Source organism: Triticum urartu, chromosome 7A, assembly GCF_056163025.1.
Source record: "Triticum urartu cultivar PI428250 chromosome 7A, HENAU_Tu73, whole genome shotgun sequence".
NCBI lineage: Eukaryota > Viridiplantae > Streptophyta > Magnoliopsida > Poales > Poaceae > Triticum > Triticum urartu.
The window spans coordinates 140,655,067-140,668,336 of record NC_141879.1 but is presented as its reverse complement, the minus strand read 5'-3'; the positions used below and the strand labels follow the sequence as shown (position 1 = coordinate 140,668,336).

The following is a 13,270-nucleotide window of genomic DNA, read 5'->3' as shown; positions in this document are numbered from 1 at the left end:
ACCGGCTTAGCAACACACATCCGCTTCCCCCACAGATCAACACGAAGGAGCGGGCCAAATATGCACCAGCTTTTTCAAAGCTTAGATCCTTCATTGCTAATGGCCTAACCGGCATTGACTTTGTTCGGTGCTAGGTGTCATGGAGCATCTTGCCATTAAGCCGTCGCCCCGGCTTAATGTGTGAATACACTGGCGATTTAAAAGATCCCTAGTGCCACTGCGACATTCAACTGTCTGAAGCAGAAATTACTGAAGCCACCAAGAAATTGCTGAACGAACCTTCAAAGGAATGCATTAAAACATGACTTAGTCCTTTCTGCACCTTTAACAAGCCGCCAGCTGTAAGTGTTGCACAGCTTCCGCTCAACCATATTTGCAATAGTTATGCCTACTTATGATCTTTTTGACCTCCATAGTCCGATTCTCCCTTTTGGAAGAAGAAGCCACAAGATAAGCCGGCCAAACTGGCTCGTACCAAAACCAAGGCCACCAAGAGGCCTGCCAAGAAGAAGACCACCGAACCCGCCAGGTTAAACATTGATGATGACGACGATGTTGATGAGTCAGAGGTAGAACTTGACTCTCTTGGCTCATTTTTTATACTCATTGACAATGATTGTTATCAGGACGATGCAGAAGCCAGTCGTGTAGATTTCGTAGAGGTAATTATTCTTTCCTCCGGCTCAGAACCTCTGCCAACACAGAAAACCTGACAAGCAAGCCGGAAAGTAAGCTTTTCTCACCCTCTAGCTCACTTGGATCCCAACTTTCTTTTGAAGAAACAACAACACGAAGCTCGCCGCACCACCCAGCATAGTGGTGGTGTGATTACTTCTTCCGGCTTACCAAACACATCGGTTCACAAACGCTGCCCAGAGGTCTTACATATTTCTGATATAATTTATCCCAAGGTGGGTCATTTCCGACAACCTCTTAACCCGTCTAATTCAAACTATCAGGGGACTTCTCATTCTCCCAGCTTTTAAGACTGTACCTGGGTAAGAGTATATTCAATCATTGAAACCTTATGCCTGATCATTATACTGGCCTCTTTATGCTTCTTATTTTTAGGGGCCAGGCCAAACCCAGCAAGAAGGCAAAACTGAATAAGTCGTCGACGATTCCAACCCGTCTGAACCAGAAAAACAATAGTCAGAACCTTCTCAGCCAATTGCTGAAGCCACCCTTGATGATCCACCACCACAAGACCATGAAGCCTCCATAGATCATATGGACATTGAACTAGCTATTTCTAAGCTGCCAAGCCCAATTAAGCCTGCTGAGGAAAAGACTAATGATGTTGTCGTCACTGGGTTTGGATTCACAGCCCTGGGTCACCCTACTATTTTATCTAAGCACATCACCAAGGAAGAAATTTCTGCTGAAGATAAAGGCAAGTGGAAGGTAGACTTGGAGAGCTACGCCCAGTTCAATGCCAAAGACATCCACTATGGTTATTTGAACCGTCTGTACACCAGTCGTGACTTCGAAGCCAGCGAGGTCAATTTGATGAAGGAACGCTATGAGGTATTTAATCACCATTCTCTTTCATAATTATCTGACTGTCAGTCGCCAAGTCTATAGGATATGATAGAATTTGAATATGTTGTAGACTTTCCAATTGCCATAAAGAACCGCACAACATCACTAGTAGCCCCCAAGGGCCGGTTTAAATAATCATGTTAAGCTGGGACTTTAAATAGTAGTAATGAACTTTGCATCCGTAGCCCCCAAGGGTCGGCTTAACTAGTATGTTAAGCCGGGACTTTAAGTAACAAAAATCAACTTTGCCTTCGTAGCCCCCAAGGGTCGGCTTAATCAGTGATGAATAAGTCGTGTCACAGCCCTAGAATTGTTTGCAATTAGTGGCACAAGCATTCATGCATCTTGTCTAAATTACTTCTTTAATTTGAAATGGGGGTTGGTAAACCCTAGCACCAAATGAAATTCAAATAGGTTCAAATAAAATATTTTTCAATGACCGAGAATGCCCTTTGGAAATGTTCATGATTTTTGATAAAGGTAAAAAACCTCTTCCAAAAATGATGAACACAATTATAGGTCATTCCTAGATTTTTGAATTAAATCTTAAACTATTTGACTTTGGGCATTTAAACACTATAAATAATTTAAATGCTCAAATAATGTTGGAACTGTTTGTGGGCCACTGAAATAATTCAGAAAGTGCTCATGAATATTTTCAGGACTTATAAATTGATTTGGTTTTTAAAACTGGATCAAAAACAAACAGCAAATTAGAAAAACAAAAACAAAAATAGAAAAAGGGTTAGAACTCACCTGGCTTACATGCGCAGCCACCAACCGGCCCAGCCCACCACCACCTCTTTACCTGTCATCTTCCTCCTCTGCCAGGAGGACGGGCGCGTGCCCGACGCGCGCGCACCGCCATGCGCCACCTCCTGCTTGCCGCCGAGGGCCTGGACGCCTCCACGACGCCACACAGCCTCCCTGGTCTCTCTCTCACTCTCCCCGTGCTCCTCCCCCTCCTTTGTCTCGATCTCTCACGCACACCCGAACGCGGCCGTCGCCACCAACGACGATCACCGTGGCCACCGGCCAACCTACCCCTGTCCATACCATCCTACGGCTCCGCCACGACGCCCTCTTCCTCATCGCCAAGCCACGTGACGCTGGGAGCCCCGTGCCGTCGTCCTCGCCTTTGTCTTCTTCCGCGGGATCCGATGACAACCGCCAACGATTCGACGCCGTCCGACCTCCCCCGAGCTCGCCATCTGCTCCGCCAACTCTGCTGTGAGCTCCTCAATCAAAACCCCCCTCTTCTCCGACTCATTTGCACGCCGTAGCCGCCGCCCCCTTGCTGACCGTAGCACGCCGCCGCCTAAGCTCGCTGCCGGCGTGACTCCGGCCACGCAATGGCTCAGCCGTCACGTCCATCTTGCTCACCGCGCCTCGTAGAGAACGTAGGTGCTCCGCACGAGCTGCCCCGGCCGCTGTAGCGTCGACCCCGAGCTCATCCGAGCTCCGGCGACCACCAAGGTCGACGCCGATGCCGACTCCGGCCACCCCAGGCCCAACCACCACCACTACTCTACGCGGATGAGTGCCCGCGTCACGTAGATGCCCTCCGACGGCCATTTGGTCGCCGGAGGAGGAATCCCGAGCCCCTCCGCCGTCTCTGGCCCTGCCGGCGATGAGCCCCGGGTCAACTCCGGCGAGTTTGACCCGGGTTGACCCAGTTGACCTCCCCTGGGTCCGGACAAGTGGGCCCAGAGCCCTGCTAATTTAGTTTAGTGCTAATTAACTTTTAGTTAACCAGCTAAGTCACTGACATGTGGGCCCACGCCCTAATTAACTTAGGTTAGCAATTAACTTAGCACTAATTAACTCCGTTAATTAGGTGTGACACTGACACGCGGACCCCACCGGTCAGATTTGACCTGGCCGACCCAGTTGACCTGCTGACGTCACACCTATGTCATGCTGACGAAGTAAAGCATTTTCTGGATTTAAATTTATTCAGCAAATTTCAGAAAATGCTATAAACTTCAAAAAATCATAGAAATTAATCTATAGCTTAGAATGAAATAAATTATATATGAAAAATGATCAGAAAAAGCCAATCTATCCATCTGTACCATTTGCATGCATGTTTGGACAACCTAAGGTTGCTGTATATGGCAATTTGCATAATTTGCATTTAAATAAGCACATATGGAGTTTGAATTTGAACCCTTGGTTCAAACCAACTTCATTTAATCTGGTTTCTAGTTGAATTAGCTCAAACCACAACATATTGCCATGTCATGATCATGCATCATATTGTTGCATTGCATTGATTGTGTTCTTCCTTGTTTGCCGGTATTTGTCCCCTCTCAATAGACGAAGTTCCGACGATGAGTTCAATGACACCGATGAAGAGCTATATTATCTTTAGAAGTGCCAGGCAAGCAAAACCCCCTTGTTCATTCCCATACAATCCCACTCTCTTCCTCCTGCTCTCTTTTACTGCATTAGGACAACAACGATTCAACTGTTACATGCTGCGGTAGTTGAACCCCTTTTCCTCTGCATGACCTGTCATTGCCACAGTAAATAGATGAAACCCACTAGCATGAGTAGGAGTTGTTTGAGCCCTCATGTGCCTACTCATTCATGCTTGTTTGTCATGCCTGCTACTGCTTAGAGTTGAGTCAGGTCTGATTCATCGGGGATGAATTGGAATACTGATGAACCTGTCCTACTGTGTGTGAGCTAAGTGTGTGAACACGATTTGGTAAAGGTAGCGGTGAGAGGCCATGTAGGAGTACATGGTGGATTGTCTCATTGAAACCGTTCTCAGAAACTGAGTTCTGTGTTTGTGATCCATGAACAACTACTACCACTCATTTGGATCCTTAATTGACCCTCTCGACTTATTAACTGCCCTAGTCCTCTGTTCAGGAGTTGCAACTAGTTTCTGGTGTTTATAGGATATGTGTTGGCGGCCGTGCATAGCACTGACCCTAGGGGTGGGCTATGATGCGGTAGATACACCGTGGCACGGTGTACCGGGCGCCCGTTTGGTGTCTCGGGAACCCTGCACACATCGTTTGGGGCTGTGAGCGAAACTCCGACCGGATCTCCTCGCGGATGGAACCCGAATAGGCGATAAAACTGGACTAGAGACTTGTGTGGTTAGTCAGGTCGTGGCCGACTCCCTCGTCAGGCTTCCGCTTGAAGGTTGCCGAGATACACGACGTGTACATGGTGGTAAGTGGCGAGAGCGTGTGTGAAGGAGTACACCCCTGTAGGGAGACGGGAGGAGATCCATAGTGGTGTATTGATATGGTGAATATGTGGACTCGTGTGCGCCACCTCAAAAGAGTTGCTTATAGTCGTAGTTTAAGATAGCCACCGAGTCAAAGCTGGCTTGCTGCAGTTAAACTCCACCACCCCCCTCGTTGATACCGATGCATATGTAGTTAGTTCTGATGTAAGTCTTGCTGGGTACATTTGTACTCACGTTTGCTTAATTTATGTTTTGCAGAGAGACGTCAGTCTCGCTAGTAGTTCCATGTGGACTTCGACGTTTAGCTTGATACCTCAGCTATGATCTTGTGCCCTCGGCAGGATCTGGTAGATAGTCAGGCTTCTCAGCCTTCTTCATTTGTAGATGTCTGTACTCAGACAAGTTAAGCTTCCGCATGTGCTTGTTGCTTGTATGCTCTGTATGTTGGGTCATGAGACCCCATGTTTGTAATACTTCGCTCCTCGGAGCCTAATGAATAAATACTCTGAGTCATAGAGTCTTGTTGTGATGCCATGTTGTATTTGCACATATCGAGCATATTGTGTGTATGATTGAAATGCTTGGTATGTGTGGGATCCGACAACCTAGTTGTTTCTCCTTGGTAGCATCTCTTACGGGGAAATGTAGTCTGGTGCTTTCACTGAGCCTTGGTAGTCTGCTACAGCCCGATTTATCGAAGTCCTGCTAGCCCAGTACTACTGCTCCGGAACACTTAGACTGGCCAGCATTTGATTCACTTTGTTCCTGTGTATGTCCCTTTGGGGAAATGTCACACGGTGACTTCCGGAGTCCTGCTAGCCTTCACAGCCCGGTTTCCCGGAGTCCTGTTAGCGCAGTTGCTACAGCCCGGATTCACACGCTGATGACCGGCATGTTCGATGTTGTTTCATGTATGCCTGTCCCCGTAAGTTAGTGCCACTTTGGGTTCATGACTAGTAATGTCGGCCCGGGTTCTCTGTCATATGGATGCTAGCGACACTATCATATACGTGAGCCAAAAGGCGCAAACGGTCCCGGGCCAGGTAAGGTGGCACCCGTGGGAATACCGTGCGTGAGGCCGCAAAGTGATATGAAGTGTTACAAGCTAGATCGGTGTGACTTAGGATTGGGGTCCTGACAAGTCGGGACTAATCATCCTGTTTGAAATCAATAATCCAATCTGTAGTCGTTATAAACCGTATCACATCATGTGTCCGGGTCAGCCAATAATTCTGTCTTAACAAAGAGCAATATGCATTAGCCCCCATGTGCCAAGTATAATACTTGTATTGTGCTTGGGACTTCAAAACAAATCTTAAGAGCAATATACATTAGCCCCCAAGTGCCAAGGAAAATACTTGTATTATGCTTGGGACTTTAACAATAATCATACTCATAATATCTGTCCATGCTTATACCACAGGCTGAACTTTTTGAGAAGGACTCGCAGCTCAATGATCTGAAGGCCAATATAAAAACTCAACAATCTGAAACATCCAAGGCCAAATCGTAATTGAAGACTGTTTAGAGAACATTGAGCAGCTCAAGCAAAACTTCAACACTGACAAAGATGGATGAGAAATTGAAAAGGCAGCTCTCTTGAAGAGATCGGAAGATGCTGAAGCCGCACTTAAACCGGTGATTGAGGAGTTGTCCGGCTTAAAGCAAGAGATCAATATCATGTCATCAACCATCTTCGGTAAGAACATGTCTCCCTTGCACCATAATAATCATATTATAAACGCCCGCCGGCTTACCTATAACTTTACAGATATAGGTTCTCGGAGCGCTAAGTTGGGCTCAGATATGTGCGTCCGGCTTAAAGCTGTCTACACTCTTGTAGAACAGTTATACACTGGTGCCCAACAAACCATTGCTGCTACGCTGCACAAGAAATCTCCATCGACACTTATCAAAGATACACTGGAGTAGTTGTCCGTGCTACCCCGAAGGATTGACGACTTAAAACGGGGAGCTGCCAGAGCCGGCGCCTTGACTGCCTTAAGTCGGGCGAAGGCATGGCAAGCAGATCTTGATCCTGAAGATTTGGCCAATGGCTGCCCCAACATTAAAGAAGACGAAACTGCCTTCAGTGTTGATGACTTTGCAGAAATAGCAAGAGCAATGCGCCCCTTAGCGAGTAAGCTGGCTGATGAAACCAATCTTGCCACATACCAAGCAGCTTATGACGCTGAAAACAAGAAAAATGAAAGCACCGGTTCACCAGCCAACATACCTCATCCCGCCGATTCGTAAACATACATTCGCTCCTGGCATTGATCCATCAAACCTTATTCATGATGAAGCTATGTTTAGAGCATTGACCGGTATCAACTGGGCTGCGCCTGACTTCCAGCTGATGCATAAGCAAGGAGCTGAAGATGAACAAGAGGTGCAGGATGACCCGGAGGCGTGAACCCGCCAACAACCATAAGTCGATTTATAAAGCATAATACTTTGCTGTGTTGATATCTCAAAACACTTATCCTCGTTGATCCATCAGATGCCTTGTAATAGGCTAGTTAAACTCTTGATTTGCCATGCCATCGTGCATGTTTTGTTTTGCATGACACTGCTAATCTGCCAATTGAAGATCTGCCACTTATGCTCATGATTTCATCAACTATGTGTACCAGATTTATTAGTTTACCCGCACAAACAGATCACAAGTACATTGGCAGTTTACCCCAGGTCGGGTCATAATACCCTATAAAAACCACTGGTGACTAAAAGCAGTCCATAACCAGGGCCGGTTCAATCATAATCTTATATAACCATAACAAAATATCATACCTGTGATATTTTCTCACACTGCCAGCTTATCATACCTATGCAGTAAGGGTTACCACCCAAAAGATTGAGCGCACAATGCCCTATTCAATTGACATATACCGCCGGCTTACAACGTCGTATGCAGCAAGGGGTAATATCCCAAAACTTAGAGCACAACGCTTCCAAGTATATAAGATCATCATACACTGGCGACTTATAGTCCAAAGCTAGGCCGAGTTAATAAACTCCAGATAGATTCATATATGAACCATAAGGCATCATAGCCCTCATCGGTTTTCAACCATGTATTAACATGTCACAAGAGATGAACCTCAAAAAATGCTCAAATCAAATATAAATCAAAAGACAAAAAACAAGGCTTTCATAGGCTGCCAAACCTTCAAGTCAAGTGCTTTCAAAGGGCCGCACAATCGCTGAGTTAAACCTTCATGCAACCATATAAGCCGGGCCTCACATGACCAATCGTCGTTTTAACTTTGACAAGTTCAGGGTCTGCATAAGATTGACTGTCAAAAGTACGGCGAGTCATTCTAGTCAATCTGGGCAGAGTGGCAGACTTAAAAAGGCTGGATAGCCCAGGTTTTCAAGCCTGGCTTCCAAGCCTATTATAAGGGTCATAAAAACTCTTGTCCGTTGAACAAAGAGCCCCCAAGTAATATCTCATTCCAGGCGTACAAGCCGGATGAGTAGGGTAATCATAGCTATGCTCAACGAGCAGGAAGCCCCCAAGTATTTTGCAATCATGGCGTAAAAGCCGGATCAAAAGGGTAATAATAGCTATGCTCAAGGAGCAGGAAGCCCCCAAGTGACCATATGAAGTGATAATAAAGGCTCATTATTCTCAAAAATGAAACGATAGAGGCCCTGAATTATTAGGGATGCCAACTTTATTATATTCATCATAATATATACAGTGTCAAAATATGTACATCACAAGAGCCAGTGGCTCAAGTATAGTAAGGCCGAAGATGAGCAATATTCCACGGCCAGCGGTTCTCCTCCTCTGACATGCGTGAGTCCTTGTGGCCTCGAACATCGATAGGGTAGTATGACCCATTGTTCAGATTTTTGCTAACCACAAAAGGCCCTTCCCAAGGTGGTTATAGTTTATGCATATCAGTCTGATCCTGGATAAGCCGGAGCACCAAGCCGCCTTCTTGAAAGGTTCTGGTTTTAACCCAGCGGCTGTTATAATGGCGTAAATCTTGCTGGTAAATCGCTGAACAAGCCGCCGCAAGGTCACGCTCCTCATCCAATAGGTCAAGTGCATCCTGACGTGCTTTTTCATTATCAGCTTCAACATAAGCCGCCACCCGGGGCGAGTCGTGACGGATGTCACTAGGGAGAACCGCCTCTGCTACGTAAACCATGAAGAAAGGCGTGTAACCCGTAGATCTGTCGGGGGTACTATTGATACTCCATAACACTGAGGGCAACTCTTCCACCCAACAACCTGGCATCCTTTGCAAAGAAACCATAAGCCGGGGCTTGATGCCTCTCAAAATCTCTTGATTGGCTCTCTCAGCTTGACCATTGGACTGGGGTGAGCCACTGATGATACATCAAGTCGATTATGCTCTCGTTGACAAAACTCTTTCATAGCACCCTTGGAAAGATTAGTACCATTATCAGTTATAATGTTGTGGGGAAAGCCAAAACGGAAAATCACCTTTTTGATGAAATGAACTGTCGTCGCCGCGTCACACTTACTAACCGGCTCTGCTTCAACCCACTTTGCAAATTTGTCAACCTCCACCAAAAGGTGGGTCTTTTTATCTTTGGACCTTTTGAAAGTCCCAACCATACCAAGCCCCGCGATTGCAAACGGCCAAGCAAATTGGAATCATCCTCAATTCTTGAGCCGGTACATGAGCTCGTTGTGAAAATTTCTGACAACCATCACATTTACTGACCAAATCCTCTGCATCAGCATGAGCCGTCAGCCAATAAAACCCATGACGGAAAGCCTTGGCTACAAGAGACTTAGAGCCGGCATGATGACCACAATCTCCTTCATGAATCTCTCGTAGAATCTCACAGCCTTCCTCAGGAGAAACACGGCATTGAAACGCCCCTGTGACACTGCGATGATGCAACTCTCGATTGATAATAGTCATTGAGTTAGACCGCCGGGTTATCTGCCTGGCCAAAGTTTCATCCTCAGATAACTCGCCCTGGGTCATATAAGCTAAATATGGAACTGTCCAATCAGGAATAAGATGAAGAGCCGCTACCAATTGTGCTTCCGGGTCAGGAATAGCAAGATCTTCCTCTGTAGGCAATTTGACTGAAGGGTTATGTAGAATATCCAGGAAAGTGTTAGGTGGCACCGTCTTACGCTGGGACCCTAACCAGCTCAAAGCATCAGCCACCTCATTTTTCCTGCGATCAACATGTTCAACTTGATAACCTTTGAAGTGACCAGCAATAGCATCAACCTCTCAGCGATAAGCCGTCATGAGTGGATCCTTGGAATCCCATGTGCCAGAAACTTGCCGAGCTACCAGATCTGAGTTGCCGAAACACCTCACCCAGCTTGAGTTCATCTCCTTAGCCATCCGAAGACCATGGAGCAAGGCCTCATACTCAGCTGCATTGTTAGTACAAGGGAACATCAACCGGAGAACATAAGAAAATTTATCACCTCGTGGGGAAGTCAAAACAACTCCAGCCCCTGAGCCCTCCAATTACCTAGATCCATCAAAGTGAATTGTCCAATATGTGTTATCCAGCTTCTCCTCAGGCATCTGCAGCTCTGTCCAATCATTTATGAAACCCACCAGTGCTTGAGACTTGATGGCCGTGCGAGGCATATACTTCAAACTATGAGGCCCAAGCTCGATGGCCCACTTAGCTACCCGACTTGTGGGTTCTCTATTTTGAATAATATCCCCTAAAGGAGAAGAACTAACCACAGTGATGGGATGACCCAGAAAGTATTGTTTGAGCCTTCGACTAACCATGAACACCCCATATACAAGCTTCTGCCAATGTGGATACCTCTGCTTGGACTCAATAAGCACCTCACTGATATAGTAAACCGGCCACTGAACCGGATGTTCCTTGCCTGATTCCTTCCTTTCCACCACAATGGCTACGCTAACAACTCGGCTATTGGCAGCCACACATAACAACAAAGGCTCTTTATCAATGGGAGAAGCAAGAACCGGCAGCTCAGCCAATTGTTTCTTCAAGGCCTCAAACACCTGCTTAGCAGCATCACTCCAAATAAAATGGTCTGTCTTCTTCATCATCTGGTAAAGAGGGATAGCCTTTTCACCCAACCGGCTTATTAACCGGCTTAAGGCCACAATTTGACCCGCCAGACGCTGAACATCATTAATACACACTGGCTTAGCCAGGGAAGTGATAGCCTTAATTTTCTCCGGGTTAGCTTCAATACCCCATTCAGAAACCAAAAATCCCAAGAGCTTGCCTGCTGGCACATCAAAAACACATTTGGCCAGGTTAAGCATCATCTTGTAGACCCGGAGATTGTCAAAGGTCTCCTTCAAATCATCTATCATGGTCTCCTTCTTCCTGGACTTCACCACAATATCATCCACATAAGCATGAACATTGCGCCCAATGTGATCATGAAGGCATTTTTGCACACACCGCTGGTAAGTCGCCTGGGCACTCTTGAGCCCAAAAGGCATAGACACGTAACAGAAGGCTCCAAAGGGAGTGATAAAGGCAATCTTCTCCTGATCCTTAACTGCCATCTTGATCTGATGATAACCAGAATAAGCACCCAAAAAGCTCAAATGTTCACAGCCTGCCATAGCATAAATAATCTGATCAATACGGGGGAGAGCAAAGGGATCAGCCGGACATGCTTTGTTTAAGTCCGTGTAATCCACACACATACGTCAGGTACCATTTTTCTTAAGTACCAGCACCGGGTTAGCCAACCACTCAGGATGAAATACTTCAATGATAAACCTAGCCGCCAAGAGCCGGGCCACTTCTTCACCAATAGCCTTGCACCTCTCTTCATTGAAATGGCAAAGGAATTGCTTGACCAGTTTAAACTTTGGATCAATATCGAGAGTGTGCTCAGCGAGTTTCCTTGGTACACCCGGCATGTGTGAAGGCTTCCATGCAAAGATGTCCCGGTTCTCATGGATGAACCTGATGAGCGCGCTTTCCTATTTCGGATCCAGATTAGCACTGATGCTGAACTACTTAGATGAATCACCAGGAAAGAAGTCAACTAGCTTAGTGTCATCTGCCGACTTAAACTTCAACAAGGGGTCATGCTCCGTGGTTGGCTTCTTCAAGGATGTCATATCCATCGGGTCAACATTATCCTTGTAAAATTTCAATTCCTTGGTTGCACAAATAGACTCAGCGTAAGCAGCATCGCCTTCTGCACACTCCAAGACTATCTTGCGACTTCCATGCACTGTGATAGTGCCCTTGTGACCCGACATCTTAAGCTGCAAATAAACATAACAAGGCCTTGCCATGAACTTAGCGTAAGCCAGCCACCCAAACAAAGCGTGAGGGCTCTTGATTTTAACCACTTCGAAGGTCAACGTCTCAGATCTGGAATCATAATCATCTCCAAAGGCAACCTCCAAAGATATTTTGCCCACTGGATATGCCGACTTACCAGGCACCGCACAGTGAAAAATAGTGTTCGACGGCTTAAGATTTTTATCAGTTAATACCATGCGACGGAAAGTATCGTAGTAAAGGATATTGATGCTGCTGCCTCCATCCATGAGTACTTCAGTGAACTTGTACCCTCCAACCTGAGGCGCCACCATAAGCGCCAAGTGACCCGGATTATTAACCCGGGGCGGGTGATCCTCCCGACTCCAGAGAATAGGGTATTCAGGCCATCGCTAGTAATGAGGAATTGCCGGTTCAACCATGTTTAATGCCCTTTGATGGAGCTTTTGATCCCGCTTACACAGACTTGTGATGAAAACGTGGTACTGCCCACTATTCAACTGCTTCAGATTACTTTGATAACTAGACTCCTGCTGCTGATTCCCCTGACCAGACTGTTGATTATAACCACCCTGATTGCCTTGTCCTTGAAGACCGAAATTTGAACCACCACCACCATAACTCGGACCGTGAGAACCGGATCCTGAGCCACCGTCCGGCCCATGATTGTTCTGGAAAAAAATTGACTTTCTGTACTCCTTCATAATGAAGCAATCCTTCCAGAGGTGAGCGGACAGCTTTTCCCGTGTACCATGCTTTGGGCAGGGCTGAATCATCAGCTCCTCAAGATTGAAATTCGGCCCTCCAAACCGAGGAGGTGGCTTTCCCTTACGATGCTGACCATTATTCTGCGTATTGGTGTTAGCCACAAAATCCAGATTACTATCAGCTTTGCGCTTACCATTGCCCCCTGACTCGCCATGTTATGCTGCTGCCCTTTGGTGTTGCTACTCTTCTTTCCCTTTCCCGGCCTTTCATCATCAGACTCGTGGTCCTTGGTACTATAAGAGTCGGTATACTTGACCAGAGCCGCCATTAGCTCCCCCATGTCACAGCAGTGGTGTTTGAGCCGCCCCAGCTTCTGCTTAAGAGTCATAAAACGACAGTTTTTCTCCAACATTAGAACTGTTGAACCGGCATTGATACGATCTGATGAGTGCAGGATGGCTGAGTGTCGGGGGAAATCGACACCTATGGGATCACCGAGATCCCTTATACGGTTGGCGGGCGCGGGGTTGTGGAAAGAGCGGGTCTGACAGGAAGCAC

General features: G+C 46.6%; 1 protein-coding gene across 1 annotated transcript in view; it reads right to left on the bottom strand.

Annotated features, from left to right (window-relative positions):
* Positions 1-13,052, bottom strand: part of LOC147958609 (uncharacterized) — a 44,148-nt gene extending 31,096 nt beyond the window's left edge. The window contains exon 1 of the mRNA XM_087532213.1: positions 12,906-13,052. Coding sequence (XP_087388339.1) covers positions 12,906-13,052 — 147 coding nt within the window. The remainder of the gene's footprint in view (positions 1-12,905) is intronic.
* Between the last annotated feature and the right edge of the window lie 218 nt (positions 13,053-13,270).